This window comes from Rosa chinensis, chromosome 3, assembly GCF_002994745.2.
Source record: "Rosa chinensis cultivar Old Blush chromosome 3, RchiOBHm-V2, whole genome shotgun sequence".
Taxonomy (NCBI): Eukaryota; Viridiplantae; Streptophyta; class Magnoliopsida; order Rosales; family Rosaceae; genus Rosa; species Rosa chinensis.
This window is the reverse complement of record NC_037090.1, coordinates 22,189,235-22,214,235: the sequence shown is the minus strand read 5'-3', so window position 1 is coordinate 22,214,235 and position 25,001 is coordinate 22,189,235. Positions and strand designations below refer to the sequence as shown.

The window sequence follows — 25,001 nt, the reverse complement described above, 5'->3', positions numbered from 1 at the left end:
ATGTTAGGACATAGACTAGTTATCTTTCTTCCTTTTGAAAAAAAAGTCTTTAATCTTTTGGGATCCACCAAACTTGTTGATTATCAGGAAATTCCATATATATTATTCTGACTCTCTAGATATCCCTCTTCCCTAATATTATTTAGACAAATTTCATATGAAAATGCCACTAAATTCAATTTTCTATTCCTTGTTAAAATACCACAAGGTCACTAGGATAGAATTTTCCACTCTGCGTAGGACAAACATAATTGATGTTGATCTAGAACAGTAATGGATAAATTATTATGCAGTATATTATTTTCATAGAACCACATGGAGGAATACACTTCCACAATATGAGTTTACAGTTCATGTTAATTACTGTATAGTGAGTATAAGAGTACAAGATCATGTAATAGCAAGATCCTGGTGATTACTTTATTAAACGTAAAGTTATTGGTTTTTGGCTCTTTATTTTTATTTTATTTTCTCAAATTTCATATATTGGTACTATACCCAATTTAGTGGCTGCAGATCAAGTATCATGGTCAGCCTCAACCTCGAGTATATAATTAGACAGTTCCGTGCAATGCTGCGGTTTTTATTTTTATTTTTTTGTCTCAAATTTTTACGTAATAGTCACAAATTAACATCCATTTTGCTTTTCACATAGACAAAAAGGGTGTCTTTGGATTTTATGCTTCTTCTTCTTCACAATCTGCAAATATTGCAGTAAAAAGGCTTACTTTTTGAAAATGAAGGACTTGAGTTGTCAAAGACTTGAGCTTTGAGGTAGTTTTGCTCAAGGCAACAAAACAAACAATCAATAATCAACAATCAATCATCCGAACTAACGATTAAGAAAAAAGAAAAACTCACCAACGATTGACAAAAAGGCAAACCGTCAAACCAAAAAAGTGAAATCGCCTTTCGCAAGAGAGCATTTTTAAAGATCTGTAATTGAAGAGTAAACAGCAAAAACCCCATCGCATAGCAACCCTATCAACCCAATATCAAACTGTAATTGACACTAAAATGAAGGGCAAAAACGGTACTTCACTTGGAAACAGCTGACCGTCTTTATTAGATGTATGTATAATCCTGTACTAGCCTCTTAACACACGCTCACGCGTGTGTCAATTGGCCGTTTTTTTATACTTTATTTGTATCTACAATATTTATTTGAGTTTTTATTTGTTTTAGCAATTTCTATAAAAAAGTTGTTTATTTTTTATGAAATTATGAATAACTTTTTGTTTAATAAGTAATCTTTCTATTTAAACTGCCAACTCAAAAAAAAAAAAAAAACTGCCATTGCAGTTAACAAAACGTTTAAGATTTTTTTTTGGTAATTTCTTTCAATTCAGTTTGCTATTATATTTACTATTTTATCCTTCATATGTTAAATTATAAATTTTTAGACTATAATCAAAGAAGGGTAAATTGTGGGTTTATGAAAATTTAACCATAAGCCTGCTTAATTAATACTGATCTACAATATTTATTTGAGTTTTTATTTGTTTTAGAAATTTCTATAAAAAAGTTGTTTATTTTTTATGAAATTATGAATAACTTTTTTTTTAATAAGTAATCTTTCTATTTAAACTGCCAACTCAAAAAAAAAAAAAAAACTGTCATTGCAGTTAACAAAACGTTTAAGATTTTTTTTTTTGGTAATTTCTTTCAATTCAGTTTGCTATTATATTTACTATTTTATCCTTCATATGTTAAATTATAAATTTTTAGACTATAATCAAAGAAGGGTAAATTGTGGGTTTATGAAAATTTAACCATAAACCTTATTGGCTTAATTAATAATGATAATAAGTATTGGAAATAGAACCCCGCTCGTTGCCGCAGATTTTATAGTAATGCATTGACAATATCAGACCAGTGGGATTACAAGAATATTGTGTATTCTTATTGACAATCACTCTTAGAACAAATATAAATAGTTACTGGAAACCTTTTATATTTTAATAGTTCCTTTTTTCATAAGTCATTGGTGCCAAGTCAAAAGAAGTTTTCAAACAAAATTATCTCTTTGTAGGGTACTGTTGTAGTTTGTTAGGCTCCTTGATTAAGTGAGCTTTAATGTCTTAAGTGAATGGCGCATGATTCCCGTTTTTTAGTATATTTGTAAGTGCCGTTCTGGCATGCAATTATCAATGAAATCTTTATCTTCCAAAAAAAAAAAAAGTCATTGGTTTCATGCTCTAAACGATTTAAAACATAATCCCTTTTTCTTTTCTGCGACATGGGAAGAAATCACGCTGAGCAAATCAAATTTGGTCGCCAAAATGTTAGTAGCTTGGAAGACTTGGTAGTGAAATAAGCACTACCAAGTTTAGCTTCCAATTCAGCCACTTACATTTCATTATTTGTCTACATGGCATAACCAACTAAAATGTCAAATAATCAGCACATGAATTAGCAATAAGTTATTTCGCAGGACTCAAAAGGAATAACTTGACCAAATGGATAAATATGCAACTCTTTGTAACTGAAACAGCTTAGTGCATTTGTTAAACAAACACAAATTGTAATTAACAATTCATATGACACTTATACACAGAACCAGTCCTACTTTCCTAAACAATCCAACTTGGTAAACAGCCTCAACTTATGACTGCAAGATTACTACAGACATATCAACCTAAACAGCCTCAACTTTTAAAGCATGTCAAAGTCAAACTGATCCACAAGAACGGTATCTTAGAGGAAAAAAAAATTAATGAAGTAGAGCTAATAACATAAAACCGAAAATGGGACTTCAAAAATGATCCACGAAGGCCTTAGTACACACATTCATACATAATAAACACTAAAAGCCACATGATGTTGAAATATAAGAAAACCAAAACAAAAGGAACCTTACCTTCGTTTTTAGTACATTAATCACATCCCCGACAGTGTTCTGCTTGGGCAATCTTATATTGTGAATCACCACCTGTACAAAAATGACAAAGTATTATGATGTGTGCACCCGTAATGTAATCATGGTCTGAGCAGGGTATGCTAGCCAAATATTTCACAGACCTTATATTTTGCAACATGATGAAATGCAACTTTCAGACATTTTAGGCCTTGTAATTCTGGCAGGGGATGTCCAAGACCTCATCTTTTGTACGTAGCATGACGAAATGCAACTTCAATGGACAGATTCCTCTGTTTAAACTCATGAAATTCGAGGAAAGAATCTACCAGATAATTTTGGGGCAGAAATTTCTTCTTCATCTCTTTCTTCATCTTGCTCCAGGTTCGCATTTTACTTCTGCCTTTGCGAACCCTTTGCTTCTTCAAGTGCTCCCACCAGTTTGAAGCATGCTTGGTTAGCTTGAAGGCTGGCCACTAGCTTCACCTTTTCATCCTCAGCAATATCTTTGTAATCAAAAACTCTTCCCATCGTTGAGAGCCAACTGCTCTTCAGCATTCAATTTATCACCAAATTCTGGGACGTTTACTTTAATATCGGAACCACGCTGCTGGAATTCATTGTTCCTTTCTCGACGCCGAAGTCGCTCCTCTTCACTAGAATGATGGTAAAAGGAATTTCTATTGTCACTATCAGAGGATTCTTTTGTAAAATCTTGATGACAGTTTTCTTGTTCCCGAGTATGAAAGCGTGCAAGTTGTTCTTGCATGCAGTTGTTGTACTCAGGGGCGGATCCACACATAGAGCCCAGCTTGGGCACTTGCTTAGACTGAATTTTTGATTTTACATTGATTTGGTGTAGGCAAGGGATGTGAAAATGGCAAAAATAGGGCAAAACAAGGTGAATTGGGGAAGAAAATGGCAGAAATTAGACAAAAACATGGCAAAACCAAGGCAAAATCTTCACAATTGCCTCCAAAATCTGCAGCTTCTCTCTAATTTTCCTCCCTTCCCTTCCTGCCATTGACTTGCCTTACCTGAAAAAAAAATTCTGAATCCGCCCCTGGTTGTACTTGTCTTTGAAGTTCAGCTATTTCAACATCACGAAGGTCTCTTTCACGAGTCGGAAACAATTTACTACCTCCCCCACGTCAACCTCGTCCACGTCCAGCCATCTCAAAAGGGTGCTGTAGGTTCTGGTCTAATACCAGGACTGATGCAGTCGGAAAGTAACCTTAGGTTTTACAAGCAATAAATCTAAAAACAAGAATTTTGGAGTCAATCAGAGATAGATAAGAAAACTCTCAATTTGATTGATAATATGATAAGAGAAAAGAAAGCCTATGACAACTAACAATGAAACCCTAAAGGCCACAAGTTAAAACAAAACAAATCCAAATCGAACTAGAAAACCTAAGATGCAGAAGAAAAAAAAAAAAAAAAAAGTAAATTGCAGTTTTGAGGCCCGAAAACTCGTGATGAAGCAAAGAGTTTTGTTCATGGTGTCGATCCTTTCTCGGAAACATATAGCAATCACAATTCTAATACCAAATGCCAAATTTGCAGCAAACCGGGTTTTCCTTTTTCATGATGAAGCTGCTCTCCGATTGTTGTTTTCAAATGTTCTGTTAGAAAAATAATTAGGAAATTGCTATATTGTGAATCAATATATCTATAAGAAACCACTATAATTCAAATCAAATACGATATAAGAAAACTGAAATATGAAATCTTAGAAAAACCTTTGACAGATCGAGGCTATAATTTGATTCTATAGCCTTAAGACAAATCGCCCCTCACAGGTGCTTGAAGGTTTGAATTGGCGAATGCCTCCCAGGATACAACGATCTTTCTTCTTGCTGAGAAAGCACTTTAATCAGCAAGAAACGGCGAACCAATGTAGTGTTTGAACCTTATCTGTTTTTAACTCTAATATGAAATGCAGAAATTCTTTGAATACTGGATGAATTTTCTGATGCAAAAATTTTATCCAAAGTGGTGGGATTGGTTCTATATATATAGGAGTCTGATGCATCTATTTGAAAGGTCATACCTTTCTACACTACAACTTCCACGTTGTGTTTAGTTTGAAAGGTTATAACATTTTTCATAAGATGATCAGTTACTTCTTTCATATATATCAAAATTGTTAATTTAAATTTTCATTCAAATGAATTTAATCTAATTTAAATTAATTAAATTTCCAACATGTTCTACATCAAGGACTGATCTGGGAAATCACAGCGGACGAAACTCACCACTCCAAGGGATGAAAGTCAATAGCTATTGTGCCCGCCACTCCAAGGAATCCAACAAGAATGTAAGAGTGAAACTTGCTACTCTAGGAATCCATCTAAGATGATAAGTTTAGATGACAATTGGGAAGAACTTCTTCTCCAATTTGATTGATATTACTGATAATGATTCAAGTCTGCCCACAATCAAAATGAGAACTTCCTTTTATAGGAGAAGGAAGGGAAATAGAAAGACTAATTATTAATCAAACTTAAAATTAAACATAGCTATATATTTAGCCTTTGACTGCAGCTTCACCAAGTTTTCTTATTTCCAAGGCCGAGTTCCTCCATATCCAAGTTAAATGCTCCTTGAGACTCATTCGTTCAATCAATGTTGTAATCCTCTATCACGTCCAGGTTCAAAGTCGTCCTTGGTATCATCCCTTATGTAATATTATGACTATTACTTGGACGCTCACATTACCACAAAAACTGCATCACACAATGGTGGAAATCTGTTGTGTGATGTGGACCATGTCTGTCGTCTATCTCGATGTTGTGTGATGAGCACACTCACACAACGGTGAAACACCGTTGTGTGAATATCATAGACACAACACACTGCTTATAACAGTTGCACCAATTCTGCGCATGCCAATGCCAGAAATTGGATGCGGCGCATTTTCGATGGTGATCAGACAACAGAAGTAAGTACACGCTGTTGTTGGTTAACTTCTCACACAACAAAAAAATAACACTCAGATAACAGAAGTAAGTACAAGCTGTTGTTGGTTAACTTATCATACAGGTATCATAAGTAACTGTTGTATGTGTGAGGCTCAATGTTGAATTCTTCACAAGTCATACAACATCTTATTTCTATACCGTTATGTGATTTAACATTAGACAACTAATATGTATTCATTCTGTTGTGTGAGTTTTAATGAGACAACAAAATTTGGTTGGTACCGTTGTGAGATTAAAATTGATTTGTTGTGTGATTAACGATATATATATATATATATATATATATATATATATTCTTACAACGTAATGTAATTGACTGTTATTTGATTATTTTCAATTCTTTACCTGAAATATTTCCACAAAAATAATGCACAATATATAAGATTTAGGCATTGAAATACTCTAATTCAACAATCTAATGTACCAAAAGAGGTAGCATTCATATATCCATCCATTCCATAAAACCAACGAAGGCATTCTTCCTAGCTTGATGGTTGCTGCATTCTAGCTAATTACTTTGAACGATAGCAAAAGCTGATACAATATCATTGTTCCAAAAACATCCACATGCTGACACTATTTCATTCAAGTTCCTTCTCCCCACTCGCTAGCACTAATGCAGTTGCACCAACATTGTCAAAGAGAACAACAGAACCCCTTATGCACTGTTAAAAATATGAGGAATGATGTAAGTTCAGGCGGGAAGAAAAAGATGCAGCTGGTGGAGTTTACCTCCTTCAACACCAGGGCATCCAACTATTCTGTTGTCATAGTAGGACTTGACTATAGCAGGTGCTTCCTACAGCACATAAAACATAATAGCCTCAGTTACATGATAATGTGAGTCGAAGACATTTATACACGTTCTAAATCATGTAAACAAACGTCAACTGTTGATATGGCAGATAGCATGACATTTCATTTTCAATCGAGACGAACAATACGAGATTTCATAACAATCTCAAAACTGCAAGATGACAATAAAAAGAACCCATACGAAGATAATTATCTTGCAAGTAGAATCCACCTCCACCACATACAGACTTAGAAAGTACACCTATTTCAATTTTAAGGTAGAGGCTTCCTAATGAATCAATATTATGTCCACATCTAGACAAAAGTGTAAAATTGAATCATAACCATAATGGTTCCAGTTCAATGCTTGAAGAAGGGAACGCAGCAAATGGAGAGAAAACATGGAATGCAATCACCTAAATCCAAACCTCATAATTCAATGATGGGAAACCTGACAATCACAAGACTAATTTCAGGAAGAACATAATGAAAACAGTTTAAAATCAAGAGAAGCATAATATCAATAAAACAGTACTTCAGGTAGAAGTCTCTCATAGCACAAAATTGAGTCCGTATACCACTTAAACATAAAACTCACGGATCAAATACATTGTAGGTTATCATCACAATGATTAGATTCCAAACATATGACCAAAATATTAAAGAAAGATTAATCATGCATAATATATAACAAAATCCAATAATCTGAAATAACACAAATGCAAAGAGAAGATCTACATTCATCAACAAGTACTTAGGAATAAGAATCATATTTCTACACCAGATAGATCATAGTAAGTCGGATAAAAGCAGAAAGAAAAAAAAAACAGAAGAAAAAATAAGCAATGAATTCAAAAAAAAAGAGGATTCCATTAGAAAAGAAATAAAAAGGTAAAACGTACTTTGGACCTTCTCCTAAAACTGAAATTCAAACATAAAGACAGAAACACATCAACTCAAACACAAGAAAATCCTAAAGGATTAAAGAACATTTAAAAAAGTCAAGTAACACCAACCCATCTCAGCTGCACACTCACCATCTCACGAAAACCGTTTCATCAACTAATAGATCGAACAATGAGAACCAACCACCAGATAACCCAAACCAAAAGAATTCCAAAGTAAAACTGGGAAAGAGATATAACAAGCAAAATTTCAAGTACAAAGTCACTCACACTAGCAAGGAAATCCTACATTAAGATGGAAAACTAACTCAATTATTTGGAAGGCCAGGTAACCTCACATTTGGAACAACATGCTATTGATCAAGAATGAACAACAAGAACATAATATCAAGAAAAGAAACACAAATTTAGAAAATAGAAGTCACTTACAGTTAGGCAAGGCAACATATATAGACAGTAAACAAACCAAAACAAAGCCCTCCACTTCAGAAACTCTCTCCTTTTGTCTTTCTACAAATCTTGATCACTTACAGTTAGGTATTTCTGATTTTGAGGGGAGAAAAGCTAGAGGGTCTAGATTGATTTTCAGAAGCATTTCAATTAATTAGAAGTTTGGAACTGAACTTTTCAATGCGGTTTTCAATTATTTTGGTAAATATTGTCTACAAACTGAAGCAAACAGTGATTAAGGCAATACCTTAAGCAAATTGTGGTGACAAGGTATCCTGGACTTGATAGTTCTCATTATGGGAGATAATTTAATAAATGCAATCAGTTTCATAAAAGCAATAATATAAATATGTACGTAAGTCCTGCCAACAAATCTGCCAACACCAAGAGTTATTCATATGAGTCTTCTAAAGGGATCATCTGAATCTTTTAGGTAGCCATCAACCCACCAGCCTACCTGCTCATTTACATAGAACAGTTTAAGGACATAACAAAAAGAACTCACGTCAAAGCACACTAAACCGACAAGAGTAGGAAAAATGAGCAAAAGTATAAGGAAATTAATATCAGAGTTGACAACTTAGAAACAAAATCAATACAAAGCAGCATTAGTCTTACTCTTTCCAAGGCCAAGGTGCCCATATGAGTTCTTCCACCACATGTATAACTCTGTTGGTAAAACTTCTGAACGTCCGGAAAACACACACAAAAGCAAACAAACCACTGAGTGCTCTAATCCCAAAGCAACCAATTATTAGATACATAAAAGTTAATGATCCAAGAAATGCATACAAATGAACATAATTGCCTAAATCAATCATGCTCATCTATACAGGTGCTATAGCAAATCTGATCCGTATGTTTTGTGGAAAGAAAAATGATTAGCTTAATAGGATCGATCCCATCAAAGTGCACAGAGTTATAAAAAAAAAATTTATGAGACAGGTAACAGGTAGGCCTTCAGTTTCTAACAAGAAAGACAATAGTCCAGGGGATTGGCTTAGCTACGGTAATCCATAAAGGTAATTGATATAGAAACAAGTGCTCTAGTAGAAGTTCATCTTGACTAGCTTTGAGCACCCTTTCTTTCTATTAAAAGTGTGGACACAAAGTATACATTAGATAAGTAACAAAGACATTATCTAAAAGAAAAGGATAAGTAACAAATAGGAAATAGAGAATCATACCTTTGAGTAAATCACATATTTTTAAGTGAATAGCTGGAAAAAGAAGCGAGCCTAAACAAAAAGAAACTACACATATCAGCAAAGCAAAACAGTAAGAAAAACAAGAAAGAAAGCAATTTGTAATAGACAAAGCTGAGGAGGGTGGGATCAGATGGACACAAATTGACAATGACTGTGTCAAAAGTATTGACAGAAAACTGGAACTTTCAGCAACAGAAAATAGAACCAAACATTTTGACACAAATAACTAAATAAGAAGAGAGTATATATACCATGCAATATAAGTGATAATGTTACTTGCTATTCCTACAGGAAGTCAACAAACAAAAAAATTAATGGATTGACAAATTAATGGGAAACTAAAAGGGTCCGAACAGACGAAAACAAACAGTGCCGTTCCCCTGGTCACCTACTGACCATGGAGCATTTACTCAACAACCATTAGATCTGACCCATATTAATCTAAGGGTTGAGAAATATCAGCTCCACTTGAATTAAAATATATTATTTTACATTTATTTAATCAATTTCAATTACTTTATCATCTTCCGGTTTCTTAAAAAAAAATTAGTTTATCATCTTCCTTAATTTCAACCATGTCTTCTCCTCTTCTCACAGTCCCAAAACAAATTTCAAAACCCAAATCGTTCCCGTCAAGGAACCATGTCAAGAACTTGATGACCCATGTCAAGAATTTGATATCAAACACGTATTCTCTTCTCAATACCCAGAGCAATTGCACAACCCAGTTCTCATCCCGGATTCGTTCCCGCCGTCGCTCTCCACCACCTCCTACGCCGTCGCTTCCACCACCTCCATTTTGGAACCATTTCTTTTTATTATCTCTTATATAATTGAGAATTTTTCAAAAGATTGATGAAACTCGATCCGGGCGTGAAGCCCAAATTAACATTCTTCTATGCGCAGATCTGAAGCTTTACTTGGAAACTACTGGGTTTAAATTTGGAAACTTTATGGGTTTTGTGAAGATTTTAAGATGGTGTTGTTTTTTTAGTTAGTAAAAATGGTATCTTTAGTTAGATGTTGGTGTATGTATGCTCTACAGTTATGCTCTATATGTCTGAGAATCCATCATTTTTGGTGAAGACTAGGTCAGGGAATTTAAACCCAGTTCTTTGCTATGGATGTTGGGGCAGATTCTGTAGATAGCTCCCTTGTTCTGGTGAAGCAAGGAGCTGAAGCTGTAAGTTGTTATTACACTAGAATTTGTTTTCTGTATCATTGTTGTTAAACTGCATAAAATTGGGGTTTTAAGGTTTTTTGGTTATCTATTTTCAGAGGGTTTTTGAGTCAACCTTTGTGGGAAGGAGGTCTATTGTCAAGGAACGGTTTTCGAAGAAGTACAGGCATCCTACTTTGGATGCAAAACTTACACTCAGGCGCCTCAATGCGGTCTGTTTTCCTTTGTTCTTGAGTTGTATTGTTTCTGTTTATTCCCAATTGGGTTTTGTCTGAGTCAAATTATTGGAGCAGGAGGCGAGGTGCATGAGGAAAGCAAGACGGCTTGGGGTGCATACTCTGGTGCTTTACACTGTGGACATTGTGCTGCATACCCTGACATTTGAATATGTGGAGGGGCCTTCTGTTAAAGATGTGTTTCTTGAGTTTGGGTTAGGAGGTGGTCGTGTGGCTTCAGAAATTGTTGTTATTTATGATTGGTAGATTTTGCTTTTATTTATTCGCTGGGAATAGTTGTTGATTGTTGTTTATGATTTTTTGAAACTTAAGAGTTCATGCGTTCTTTGTTCTAAGATACGGTAAAAGGTGATCAAGAAGAAGCTCCAGCCAATATGCAGTCTCCTAATCTAAATATGACAAATGATGTCGGGGTGTCTGTGATATATAACTTTGTCTCAACAGGTTGAAACTACCAAGTGTTGACAACAGTTCCTCATAGGTTTACAAACAGTGAATCAACAATCTGCTTATGTACCAACCGTAGATGAACTCTACTTTTAACTTGAGAGTATAAGGATGTTGAACATTGTTATTTTGGTTGATTTGGCAACTTTTGGTGTATATTTTGTTGAGCATGTTGCCGCTGAAAGATGTTGGGATCTCAATTCTCAATACAAGTGTATTTATATGAGTGTATTTATAAATTGTTACTTATTTCCAATTAAATTTACACCAGTTCATATCTCCTATTATATCTTTCTTCAAAGGAGTTATCTTTTAGAACAGAAAAGATAGAGTGCATATATTCAAGCTTAAATGTTTGACATTGAAATATATCAACTTAAATGCTACACTTCATCTTTTGGACTCAGAAAACTAGTTGCTCATAAGCCAAAAGAAAGAAATTTCACCAAATCTCAGTTTACATGCATACGAAATAGATACCAAGATGTTTTTGACCTTCTCATATACACAAACTCTCTCAACCTGGGAGAAGGTTGAAGCAGCTTGGCAGCGACCCCCAAACCACTGCTACAAGTAAAATATCTAACCAAAAATCTGCTGCAAGTAAATTATCTATGCAAAAAGTAGACCTCCACAAGTGGTAGAATAACAATATGCAACAGGACTTGCATAAAGCATCAAGAAAGTCCAAAACATGCTCTCAACTACGAATTTCTTGAAGCTTGTTTTGTCTGTTACCTGCATAAAATTAATATATGAATTCAGTTTTCAAGAAGAAATAACCTATACAAAATTTCACCATCATACTATTAGAATACCAAGAAAAAGAAAACATACACACACAAGCATCAAGTGGAACAACTTACAAGTTATAACTCATCAACCAAGTAATCTTGTTCACCTAATGCTTTGTCTACCTCATTTTCCACAATCTCTGACCTAGCAAACAGAATGATATATCGTCTTCAAAGGAGTAATTTTTTAAAATAAAAAACACAGAATTTGCATATATAAACCGATACGCACCTATCAAATGTGCATGTCTTTTTAGTATGTTTAGTACTTTGACATTTAGAACAATGTCTGACTTTTCTTTTCCTGTCTCTCCATGATGTTATGTGTTTTCCACTACCTTTAGTCTTCACTTGAGAAGAATCTAGGAAACGATTCTCTTCAGAAGTCCCTATTAAGGAATTGTTGATAGAAGCTTGCCCAACAAAAAGATTTAGTTTCTTAATTCGCTCCATAAGTCCTTCAAATGCCTTTTGCACAAGTTCAGTCCCCTCTGGTGAAATTACCGCCTCATCATTAAATTGGATACAATTTTGAACATACTGTTGTGTCTCATTATTAATGAATTATCTGCACCATCTTTCCCTTGACACCTTTCTCTACGAATTCTTGAAAACCTTGTCCATCTTCGCAGAATATATTCCTTTGGCAATTCCATAATCTGTTTTAGTCGTAACAAAGCCAAAATATGCCTGCAAGGCATACCTTCAAATTCAAACATTTTACAACTGCATGTCACTATGTTTGATACCTTATCATGTACAAGCGTCGCATCCTTAAGTTTTGAGCAAAAACCCTTTCAGTCTTGTAAACACAATGAATGTCATCTTCCATTACGGCATTTACGATATAACCATTACTATCATGAAGCTGAGCTTGAAAGTACTGAAAGTATTTTTGGTATACAATTGAGACATTTGGACCTCTATTGGCATCCCTAATTTCAAATTTGGTGTCTCATTCAAATCTTTATGGTCATCAACAAATTCTTCATGTCTCTGATGTGCAACTGCCCTATTGAAACGCGTGACAAAATCCATCAAGCTGTTTTCTTTATCACAATAACGCTTGAAGAATGCATGTGCAGATTCTAATCTTTGGCTGCTTGACATCCCTGCTGAAAAGTATTTATTTACATATGCTGGAATCCACCTGCCACGCAGTTCATACGTCTTTTCTAACCATTCATTATTTGTTTGCTGACCTTTTTCCAATGCTTCAAACCATCTCTTTTCAAATTCTTCTGGACACTCCGAATCCCATATACATGTCTTGAAAAGTTCTTAATGTCCATTGTACTTGGCCCAATGTACTCGACCAGACATTGCATTCTCAGTAAACTTGTTAGCTAGATTTAGCTCAGCACCAACGTAGCGTCATTGGAATGGTATCAAGAACATTTTCCGATACTTAAAAGGAACCATTGACTTGGGACTATTCTTTCCCTATAGAGAGACAAGAGGGACCGCAGATGGAACTGCAATCCCTAAAGGAAATGTTGATGGCGAAAGCGCCACTCACTACACTGAAATGTCAAATGACGTTTTGGTTGGTTTTGTTGATGCTAGGTACCTCTCTGACCCACATAAATGTCGTTCCCAAACTGGTTATGTATTTACCATTGGGAACAAGGCGATATCTTGGAGATCAACCAAGCAAACCCTTGTGACTACCTCCTCGAACCATTCAGAGATCATTGCTCTACATGAGGCGGTTTGTGAGTGTGTATGGTTAAGAGCTATCATTACACATATTCGAGGGACTAGGGGTTTGACTTCTACCACTGAAGAGCCTACTTGCATTTATGAAGATAATGCAGCTTGCATCGAACAAATGAAGCTAGGATATATCAAGAGTGATAATACAAAACACATATTGCCAAAGTTTTTCTACAATCAGCAACAACATGCTCTCCTCAAGATTCAAGTGAATCAAGTAAGGTCTAAGGAGAATGTGGCAGATTTGTTCACCAAATCATTGCCTAAGCCCATATTTGAGAAACATGTGAAAAGCATGGGAATGTGAAGACTTTCCAAGCTCCCTTGATTAATGCAAGTATTAGGGGGAAGTGTAGACATCAGGAGGAGTCTAACACACACATGTCATCCTCAAATGTAGAAGGTGCGTTGTGCTCTTTTCCTTCGACCAATGTGTATTTTTTGTCCCACAGGGTTTTTATTGTTACTTGGCAAGGTTTTTAGTGAGGCAACAACTCATGCACCATTTCGTCTTTGACTTGGCACAAAGGGGAGTGTTAAAGGAAAAGCATATTTTGTGCCTTCATCAAAGTGATTGACGAAGAGAGAATCAAGGAATTAGTGATTACCATCAATCAGCATCGATTACAGATCAATCAGCATTTAATGTCATCATTGTAATTAATATTTCCGTTGTAATTCTATCCTTATATAAAATGACAATAAAATGAAATGAGTAGACCCATTCCAATTGTCAATTTACTTTTACATAAAAGATATTTTAATTCTAAATCTTAAATCTTCCAACTCTACAGTCCAAATAAAGTAATATTTTGACCAAATTTACTAGGAAATATTGCCATTCAATCAAAAAACTGAAATTCAAAATGCGTCATTAATACTAACAAAGTACAAAACAAAGGACGTCCTGTATCTAAAATCTCCTTCAATATATTAGTAATTGGCTCTGATTTATTTGGTTATATTGGGCGTAAACCATACCCAATCTAAAATCTTCAAGTCACAAGTCGACGAACGATCGGGAAGGTAGGTGAAAAATTTTCCGCAATGAAGTCCAAGAAAAGCCTCGTCTATGGTTGTCATAAATGACTTCGACTTTGACATTAAGGTGCTGTGTAAGGCGGATAGAAAGACTACTTCGTCTTCAGCAATATCATTCGTCCCCAAGTTCACCCAAATAGGATTATAACCACTTTTATCATCTATCCTGAACACTTGAAATGGAAAGCCGTCCCTGAAAATACTCCAAACCAGTAAAAACTCACCTTTGGAGGACCAAGTAAATGATGGAGACCAGGACCGCACGGTTTCGTTGTACGGATCCCCTGGAGCTGATATTGTCTTTTCCCTATAAGCAATAATTTTCTCACACTTGCCTTTGCCTTGACATTGATTTAAGGGATCTAAAACAAGAACAAGAACAACAAGTATACAACACGTATCACCCAATCCTATTATGTATAACTTGCCATCCTCATGAAATTTAACGTATTGTACATCACAATCTTGGTGCCCTTCCCAAGGGCATAATTCATGACTACATGGCCTGCAAAATACCAAATTCGACCCTTCTCCAATTGCAACAATGCAATCAGAACGTCTTGGATCTGAAGAGGCTGCGGATGTCTCTGGGATGAATTCGGTCTGCTGGGGCAGCTTAATACGATCACCTGTCATTGGGTTCAAGAAATAATTGATGGACTTCTCATCATACGAAATATTATTCAATGTCCATTCAGACATTATCAACCAGCCATCAATAGAGCCCAAGCAACGTATCCCATAACTATGTGAAGCATCCAACTTATTATTTTCTCTTGGAAACTTGAGGTCGTAGACTCTGTCTTCACTTGGACTGTAGAGCCTATAATTCACAGTTTCTGAGTCTAGAATCTCAGTCGAATCCAAGAGCCATGGAAGTCGGGTTACTCGTTGAGACCATTGTGATGATACACTTCTCCAAGAAGGACACACAGCAGCGAATCTGATTGAATCGACTAGGGTTAGACGCTTCACAATCATTTCAATCAATATATCAGGAAGATGCTTGGACCACCTGTTGTGGTCATCCATTGGGCGTCTTCTGGAACTCATACTCTATAAAGAGAAACAACGAAAATTCTCAGGGAAAAAAAAGAGAGAGAGAGAGAGAAACAACGATACCAGATATAGCACGGAGGAGAAGATGTGGAGATAGAGATGCAGGCCGGTTATATAGGCTTCAAACTCCGAATCCTACAAGGGATGTAATTGAAACAGATGTATAAATGAATTTTTTTATTATTTATTTATTAAATATGGACTTTAATTATAAATACTAGCATATAACAGTCTCCAGAGAAGAGGACTGCCCCTTCAATCTCTTACACCATAGTTTGCATCAAGTAAATCAACTGGCCAAGGAGGATCGGACCAACCTCTTGGCAATACATCGATTGAACCAAGTCTAAAGCTTTCCTAGCCAAGCCATGGGCAACTTGATTCTTTTTCTTCCGAACATGCTTCCAAGACTCAACTTTTAATTCCAGCTTCAGTTTCCTGACTTCATCTATTACACCCCATAAACATTTTTTTTTTTTCTGGGGAAAAGCCTCATCTTGAGTTTTCGGACCCGACCCGAGATTTCGAACCCCAAAGCCTGGAAGACAGTAACAGTAAAATATACTAGTGTAGAGAAATGCATGCTCTGCATATATATGTATTTTTATTTTTAGAAAAAAAAATGATGGATGAAAAAAAAATAGTACTAGCCTTGGCCTACACACACCGTGTGTGTAGGAAATTTTTTTTTTTTTTTTTGGGTAGTTAAAAATAGTGGGAGTTTTCACTCTCCACGTTTCCACCACATTTAATTTTTATTTTATTTTATTTTTTATATTTTATTAATTGACTTTATTATCCCTATTAATTCTTTTTTATTCAAAGTATTTTAATATATTAAGGGTAAATTAGTAAAAAAAATCAATTATGAAGAGCAAGCTCTCTTCTCTTCATAATAGTATAGATATATATACACACACACTCTTTTTTTTAATGGCAAATTACCACTATTGTTCCAGCCCTTGCTTTGACGTTTGTTTTAGTTGTGCAACTTTGTATGCAGACCTGTGCTATTAGCACGAAATAATCAAAAATCTAAAATGTTTTAGGGTAAATGCATTGTGTCATCCAACAGCAATGCTAGTGTAGTTGATGTTCGTCGAACAGCACGATACTTTGGTGAATCCGAATTGAATCCTGGACGTACTCCGCATTTTTCAAGTCGCCAAATGTCAAGTAGAGGATGTGAAAGAAATAATTCATCTATTAGATCAGTGGATTTTTGTTCATACTTCCGTCTTGCTCTTGGTTTCATACGACCAGTTCCCTTGGTTTTATGAAAATTATAAACCTAGACTGCAAAAACACCTCGGGCAACTGAAATACCAATTTTTTTCTAGGCAAGAAATTTGAGATCAAAACTGTGGACATCTGATAAGAGCATAAATATGACATGTTAATAGCGTTAATCTCTATACTTTCCTTGTTAGTTTAGTATATTTTCTAGTTATTTACGTTGTTTATTTGTTTTATAGGTATCTTGGAGCAAAGAAGGAGAAAAGAAGTAAAAGAGGGATTGAAGTGCAAAACAGGCAAATCTGCCTGTGCAGATCAATCAACTTCGACAGATCACTGAGACCAGCTCACAATGAACCAGATATTAATCTTTATATTGATGGAAATCTCCAGATGTCTAGTTTCCAGATCTTTTTACGGCTCGTCAATATCATTTTTCTAGAAGACGTTATGGCCGATTTAGTACAAGAAGGTCAGACTGCTCGTGAATCTGAGGTTGAACGGAAATTTATGTTTTGAAGCCCAAATCACACCGAAAAGCCCGAGACGAGTTTGTGCATCATATTCTGACTTAATGGGTGATGTGAATGGTTGGAATAAGTCATCAAGTTCAAGAGCCAATAGAAAAACTCCACCTAAGCACGTGAACCCTAATTCTTTTAGGTTTTGGATTTCCTACACAACAAGAAAGATGAAGGCAACCTCTAAGGATATAAAAGGAGATCAATCTGCAGCAGTTCTCTCTCTTCCGCCCCTTCTTTAGTTAATTTTGTTTATTCTATGTTTTGCTAGTTTTTATTAGTTAGGGGGCTGCTTGAAGCCCCTAGACATGAACAACAAGATGATTTGACTTTTGATTTTATTTTCTTTTAATCCAAGATGAGACTGTTGTTTATTACTTTTCCATTGATGAATGCTTGCTTGTATGCTTTGAGTGCACGCTTAGTATGCATGTTAGGATTCTACCGCTTTGATTGTTTGATGCCTATGTCAATAGTTGGACTCCTCAAACCTTCTAGAGAAGCAATTGTTAGTTTTCACTATCAAGTAAACAAAGTCCTAGGTTTAGCAAGGCGCTAAGTTTATTGCGATGCGTAGTGGTGTCTCAAACTCTTTTGGACCTTAATGATCTCTGCATGTTTAATCTAATAAGCGTACCTTTAGGTTGCATTGCTTGGGAATAGTCTAGGTGTAGAGCACTTCCTGCCTAGCGTACGAAGTAAGAAAGGGTAATAGGTTGTGTTCAAGCGTACCGAGCCAATCTGAGCATCTTCATCTAGATTAATTGAATTAGGATTGAACAAATTATTTTGTGTGTGATTGTCCGGGGTGGATGCATCTTCCCTAACTATCTTCATCATATTGTTTTCAGCTTCTGTACTCTATATTTTCGTATTTGTTTAGAATAGTAAATCAATTCCGAATAATACTAAATTTTGTATGCTAGACGCCCTGTGTGTCTAGTATATTTCTGTAAATTTTCGTAATTTTCTGAGTAGTTTAGATTAGGTTTTTAATTAGGTTTTCGACTGTTGTTCGTTAGGAACAGTGGTCACTTTTGTGGAAAATTCTACAGTACTGGGGGGTATCCCATACTGGGGGTTTTGTGAATATTTGTGACCATTGGATCAGTAATATATCTAATGGTCATGGATATTCAACAAATAATTAACCTATTCAGCAGGTAACCTGTTTAGAAAAAAAAACACGAATGTACGGTTCGCTCTCTCAATCTGTCTCACCCTCACAGCCTCACTTCGCCGTCGTCTCTGTTCGTCACCGTGCCTCCGGCGTCGGGTCTCCGTGCGCGGCGATCCTCCACTCCACTGCTCCTCCAGTCTTCCAGCCCACGGGTTCTCCACGTAAGTTCTTGTTTTTTACTTCTTCCAATGTTCTTGTTCTGATAAATTGAGAATCTGGGATTATGGGAATTATTGAACTGAGGTTGAATTGGAAAATTGAAATTTGTAATTTTGAATTGGTATTGTTCAATTTATTTATGTCCTATTGATATCAACTGGGAATTTGGTAAAGGCGTAATGTTGCAAAGTTGGAAATTTGGTGAAGCTGGAATTCTGGATATTTGGGCGTTCTTGTTTCTGTTGTTGGCTTGGTCAGATTGTTCTCGAAAGGACTTAAGGTCAGATTGTTCTGTTTAGGTCAGATTGTTCTGTTAAGTTTTCTTATTCGTAGTAGGTAGCACATGCTACAAAGCACCATTGCCAGAAGAACAGCGACTAGTGCAATTAATACCAATCCATATCCACTTATGCGATGCATCTGCATAGAGTAACTATTATGCATCATTATGCTTTGTGGTTAAGTAGACTTACCATCATTTCTAGGAGATAGCTTTGTAGTGTTTATTAGTCCTGGTACTGAGACTTGTATTTGAATCACTTCTTGATGATACAGTAGAGCCGCTAGCATCTGTTGGATTAAAGCAACCATTTTCTTGCTCAAATGCATCACCAGAACGCCCACACTTAGTTGGTTGGTCCCAAAAAAGTAAGTGCATTCATATTCTTTGATGGTGTCTTACATTAACTGTGAGGTCTACATTCATATACAGTTGATGGAACTAAAAAAACCTCTAAGACAAACAAATATGAATTACTTTAATAATTGATCTAGTTTGGCCTTGCAACTCCAAAGATTAGCTTGAAATTTAGAATGTACTTCTGAGTAGATGTTTATAATAATTATTACCTAGAGTCATAAGTTGATAGATATTGATCAAGTCATCTGCAATAAAAATAAAAACAAAAAATAAAGAAAATCTTATATTATGAAGAAAACATACTACAATTGTTACCCTTAATTAAGCAAGAGGAAATTGAAACATTAGTCTCTATTGATTAAACAAAAACACATCAAATTAAGCAAAAGAGACATATAAAATTTCCAACTCCAGAGCATTGCACTAACACTGAATTAAAGAATCCAAACAAATTGCATGTACAGAGCAACTTGAATTGGAAAAAATAAGTCAAAAATTACTATCCTTCAGCAAGTTAGAAAGGATAGTATAAAACTCACCAACAACTTACTGCACTTTCACTTTGGTTAGGTTCAAAAGTCAAATCCATTTTGTCCTCAATGAATGCCCTGTTACCAATCTAACCATATATAAATAAAAAAATGGAGTATTAATTTGTTGCAGCAATAGCAATAATCCAAGCAACACACAACACAAACAAAACAAAACGATGAAATGCAGCACAATGGCCAATTGATCTATACAACAAGTTAAAAAGTGTGAAGCACTTGCAGATTGGAAGCAAAGTTCATTGTCATATTTCTGTTTTGCAGATTACAGCAAATTACCAGATTAATGACGGATTTAAGTTCACCATAAACTACACAATTACGTTCAAATAATCAAAAGATTGATATTGTAAATTTAAACTCATAGGGAAGAAATTACCTATAATCGATAATCGATAAGAAATGATAGCTTAGGGTTCCAATTGAAAATGGAATTTGAGAGGAACAGATAAACCATAACCTAACGAAGTAACGATTAAGAGGTCAAGGCCTAATATACATCAACATCAATTAAATGAGAATAATATTAAAAACTACCTGAGATGCAAACTCTAAATTGGAATGATGGTGAGCCATTATGTTTGGGCGATCATGTTCGAGGTGATAGGTTGAACCTTGAGCCCTGATAAACCATCATATAATATTAAGTCCATGTGAATGATGTGATACATCATCTTAATCATCAAACTAAGAGCAAATAAGAGAAACCAATGGATGAAATGCTAGTGCGAGCTTTTAGAAATGTTAAATAGGTGAGTGAAACAGAATTCAACCCACCAAGCGAAACACACTGTATCGAATCTAAATAGGGATACACTGTATTTTTGTTCTAGAGAGAGAAGGGTTGGTTCCTTTTGTTTCTTTTAGAACAGAGTTTTGGAGAAAAGTGAGATTCATCTCTGTTTATGCTTTATTTTTACTTGGATTTGTTTTTTTTGCATTGATTTTGGAGTTTTATTTATTCATTTGAGATTTTGATTTAATTTGCTGATATTTTGTTTTGTTATGAATTTCAATTTGGTAGTGGTTATATTCATTTTCATGTTATATGTTTCAGATGTCAAGTCAGGATGCATTAGATGAACCTCAACCTGAGATTTCAGACACTAATTTGCAAGAGTCTGAAAGTGGCATCAATCAGTTGGAATATAATGGTATTAGATATGATAAGTTGGCTCCAGAAGACATTATAGGCGTGAAGTTTGTAACTGTTGAGGCAGCAGAGACTTTTTACTATACTTATGCAAAAGCAATGGGTTTTGATGTTAGAAAGGATGACAAGAGAACAAGTGCAAGGACTGGGAGAGTCACTATCCGCAAATGGGTTTGTTCTGCAGAGGGGGAAAGACTAGAGAAATATATGGACAACAATAATAATGTCCGTATGCCAAAGAAATTGACAAGGTGTCACTGCCCATGTTTGTTCAAGGTAAGGTACTTCAAGGAGAAGAACTCGTATGTCGTAGTTGATTTCAAAACAGATCATTCACATGATCTTGCACAGCCACAGGAGTCTCATTTTCTTAGGTCACATCGGTCTGTCCCAGATTCTCATTTAGCTTTAGCCACATCTATGCGGAGAGTATCCATTAAGACTTGTCATGCATATCAATACATGGCTGACATATCTGGAGGGTTTGCGAATGTTGGTTTCAAAATGAAAGACTTGTACAATAAATTGGACTCGAGTCAACATGAAATTGTACTTGAAGGGGATGCAAAAGCTACACTTGCCTATCTTGAAGGAAAAGCAGCTGAAGATAAGAAATTATTTTGCAAGTATAGCACATATGAGAGTAACAGGTTGGCCAACTTATTTTGGAGAGACTCAACTTCATTGCTAGATTATTGTTGTTTTGGGGATGTTTTGGTATTTGATAGCACCTATAAGACTAATCACTATGGGAAGCCCTTGGTATTGTTCGTGGGATCAAACAACCATCTATTGACTACAATTTTTGGTTTTGCATTATTGGTAGATGAAACAGTTGAGACATACACATGGGTTTTGCAGATGTTCTTAGAGTCTATGGAGGGCAAAAAACCTCTGGGCATTTTGACCGACGGTGATGAAGCAATGAGAAAGGCTATTGAACTAGTGGTTCCAGGTTGTCCACATCGTTTATGTACATGGCATATTTCTAAAAATGCTCAGAAAAAATTACACAACCCTGAAACAGTTGCAGAGTTCAGACGTTGCATGTTTGATGAAACAACTCCTTGTGGTTTTGAGCAACGATGGAGAGCTATGGTGGAAAAATATGGTCTTCATAATAGAAATTGGGTGAAGATGATGTATGATAAACGAGAGAAATGGGCTGAAGCATTTGTGAGTGGACATTTTTTCGCTCGCATGCGTAGCACGCAGCGATGTGAACGCATGAATAGGTATGTGAAGGATAGTCTCAGCTTCAGTGGAGTGAAATTGATTGAACTCATTCCGCAGCTTGATAAAGCATTGGAACGACTTAGAAATAAAGTAGCTGAAGAAGATTTTCGATCGAATAACTCCGCTCATGCACTTTCTACCCAACTCAGACAGTTAGAGAAGCATGCCTCTACCATTTATACGGATAATGTGTTTCAACTAATATGTGTGGAGATAGATCGAGTTGGAGGACTGATAACTTCAAGGATTATGCATCTGAATTCATGTCGTGTGTACATTACGTCTAGTTATAACAATGATGAAGAGAAAGAGTGCACAACTACTTATTACCATCGGGAAAGTGATCCTCGAGTAGTATGCTCTTGCAAACTTTATGAATGTGAAGGCATCCCATGTTCTCATTTATTTAATGTAATGAAGCATGAGCGCATGAGGGAGATACCTTTGTCCTTAGTATTAAAGCGGTGGACAAAGCAAGCAAAATCTGAAGTTCACTCCACAGTTCCCAAGGAAAATATGCCTAGTGAAGCTGTACGATTGGCCAGGGACATAAACATCCTTGTTAATATCAGTGATATATTTTTTTTTATTTCATATAATAAGTTAATGTAATGAAAGATCTCTTTTTGTACAGAAACTTCTTTTTTTTTGGTTAATTCTTGTGTTAATGCATTGCAGGCATGGAGATTTAAGTTATTTAAGTAGCAGGGTATCATATCTTGCTTCACAGACAAAGGAGGGTACCGACATTTTGAAGAAAGAACTCAGCAGATTGGAGCCGATACTTGGAGATGTTTTGAAGCAACAAAAAGATGTAGGTGATAGTCCAGATCCATGTAATAACATTGTAAGAGATCCTATCAGGGTAAGGAGCAAGGGCATGCAAGGAAGCAATGAACCAAAAACAAAGCCAAAATGTCGTTTATGCAGAAGCTATGGACACAATAAAACTACATGCCCACAGAAGAATAGGGTACGTGGCAGAGTTAGAGTTGTGGCAAAAAATAAACCCAAACTTCGACGGCTCAGTGATATTGAAGATTGAGGCACGTTGTAAATTCTATCATAGGAGCAATTGTCATTGTTGTTATTATTTTTCTTTTTTCCCCTCACTTGACCTATATTTTGTTGGTTTGAATGATGGTGAATCTATTTATGGTTTTCCATATATACCTTGGGACCAAATTTAATGGCAACTTCAATAACTTTGCAGTAATATGAAGACACAAAAGCATGAATCTATTGACAAGTTTAATGTTAATAACCAAATTGGACTATCATAATGAAACATATGAAGAACAAACAAAAAATGAACAAAAAGCATTGACGTTGCTAGAGCTCGAACCTCATACCCATAAAGTGAAAACTAGGCCTCCAAACCAATTGCTCAACAATACATTTGGGTATTAATAGGGTGTTATTTCTATATTTATAATCTTAATTTAATTACATAATTAGAGACAGCCCTGATTACTAGTTACTATGAAGTCATGCAACCATGCATAATTATTAGTTGTAAGTTATCAATAAGATATATGTTTCTCCTTGACGAGATTTATGCTCATAGAAGAGAGATACCCTCCTAGACGACATATATGTTTCAATACACCTCCTTGACGAGATTTATGCTCATAGAAGAGAGATACCCTCCTATATGACATAGATGTTTCAATACACCTCCTTGACAAGATTTATGCTCATAGCGATAAATGCCCTCGTAGACGAGATATATGTTTCTCTACACCTCCTTGACGAGATTTATGCTCATAGAAGAGAGATACCCTCCTAGACGACATATATATTTCAATACACCTCCTTGACGAGATTTATGCTCATAGAAGAGAGATACCCTCCTAGACGACATATATGTTTCAATACACCTCCTTGACAAGTTTTATGCTCATAGCGATAAATGCCCTCATAGACGAGATATATGTTTCTCTACACCTCCTTGACGAGATTTATGCTCATAGAAGAGAGATACCCTCCTAGACGACATATATGTTTCAATACACCTCCTTGACGAGATTTATGCTCATAGAAGAGAGATACCCTCCTTATAATTGTAACCTAACAGTTACAGAACATCTGTACAAACGGATTTACTATTAGAATCTCAACACAGGATATACATGTATCTTAAAAAAAGCCTATTTACATAACCAAAAAAAGGCAATGATGACACCTAAGTTTTTCAATTTAAATACAGGAGAATATGAAACTTCATCAGGAAATTATAAATGACGAGTTGATAAGGCTAACCTCTTTCTCTGCCTCAAAAAACTCCCCCCCCCCCCCCTCTTCTTCTTCTTCTTTTCCACAGCCTTTCCGAAATACTTGTCATCAAATTTTTCCACATTAACCCCAGAAATATCGACCTTGGTGGAAGGCCAATCACATAGGACTGATTCACATGTCTCAAAGGAACACCATTAATCTTCAATGGCTCTGCAATAGCACTCAAGTTAGATATACACTTGAATAAGTTCGTTGCAAGGAGCAGAAGGGAGACAAGTCAAACAATCAGAAAATCATTGGCTAAACCAATTCCAAAACTCTGTCTACAAAAAATAACCAAAGAATTTTACTTCATCATACATTTTATTTATACGTAAGATCATAATCCCAACCAGAAATTCATCTAAAAGACTTAGAT

The 25,001-nt window shown here is 35.6% G+C and overlaps 2 protein-coding genes and 1 pseudogene across 5 annotated transcripts; all 3 read left to right on the top strand.

Annotated features, from left to right (window-relative positions):
• Nucleotides 1-25,001, top strand: part of LOC112193836 — a 48,362-nt pseudogene that overhangs the window by 11,796 nt on the left and 11,565 nt on the right.
• Nucleotides 10,252-10,876, top strand: LOC112193837 (EKC/KEOPS complex subunit TP53RK). Its single transcript, XM_024334080.2, has 3 exons — nucleotides 10,252-10,382; nucleotides 10,478-10,591; nucleotides 10,673-10,876. Exons 1-3 carry the CDS (start codon nucleotides 10,320-10,322, stop codon nucleotides 10,859-10,861), a joined length of 366 nt encoding a protein of 121 aa, XP_024189848.1. The 5' UTR covers nucleotides 10,252-10,319; the 3' UTR covers nucleotides 10,862-10,876.
• Nucleotides 18,596-23,482, top strand: LOC112194297 (protein FAR1-RELATED SEQUENCE 5). Of its 4 annotated transcripts, XM_040516535.1 has the most exons (4): nucleotides 18,596-18,770; nucleotides 18,943-19,048; nucleotides 19,324-19,416; nucleotides 21,014-23,482. In XM_040516535.1, exon 4 carries the CDS (start codon nucleotides 21,014-21,016, stop codon nucleotides 22,955-22,957), a length of 1,944 nt encoding a protein of 647 aa, XP_040372469.1. In that variant the 5' UTR covers nucleotides 18,596-18,770; nucleotides 18,943-19,048; nucleotides 19,324-19,416; the 3' UTR covers nucleotides 22,958-23,482. The 4 variants fall into 4 exon arrangements, with proteins under 4 accessions (XP_040372469.1, XP_040372470.1, XP_040372468.1 ...); XM_040516536.1 differs by lacking the exons at nucleotides 18,943-19,048; nucleotides 19,324-19,416 and having other exon boundaries at nucleotides 21,014-22,876; nucleotides 23,024-23,482; XM_040516534.1 differs by lacking the exon at nucleotides 19,324-19,416.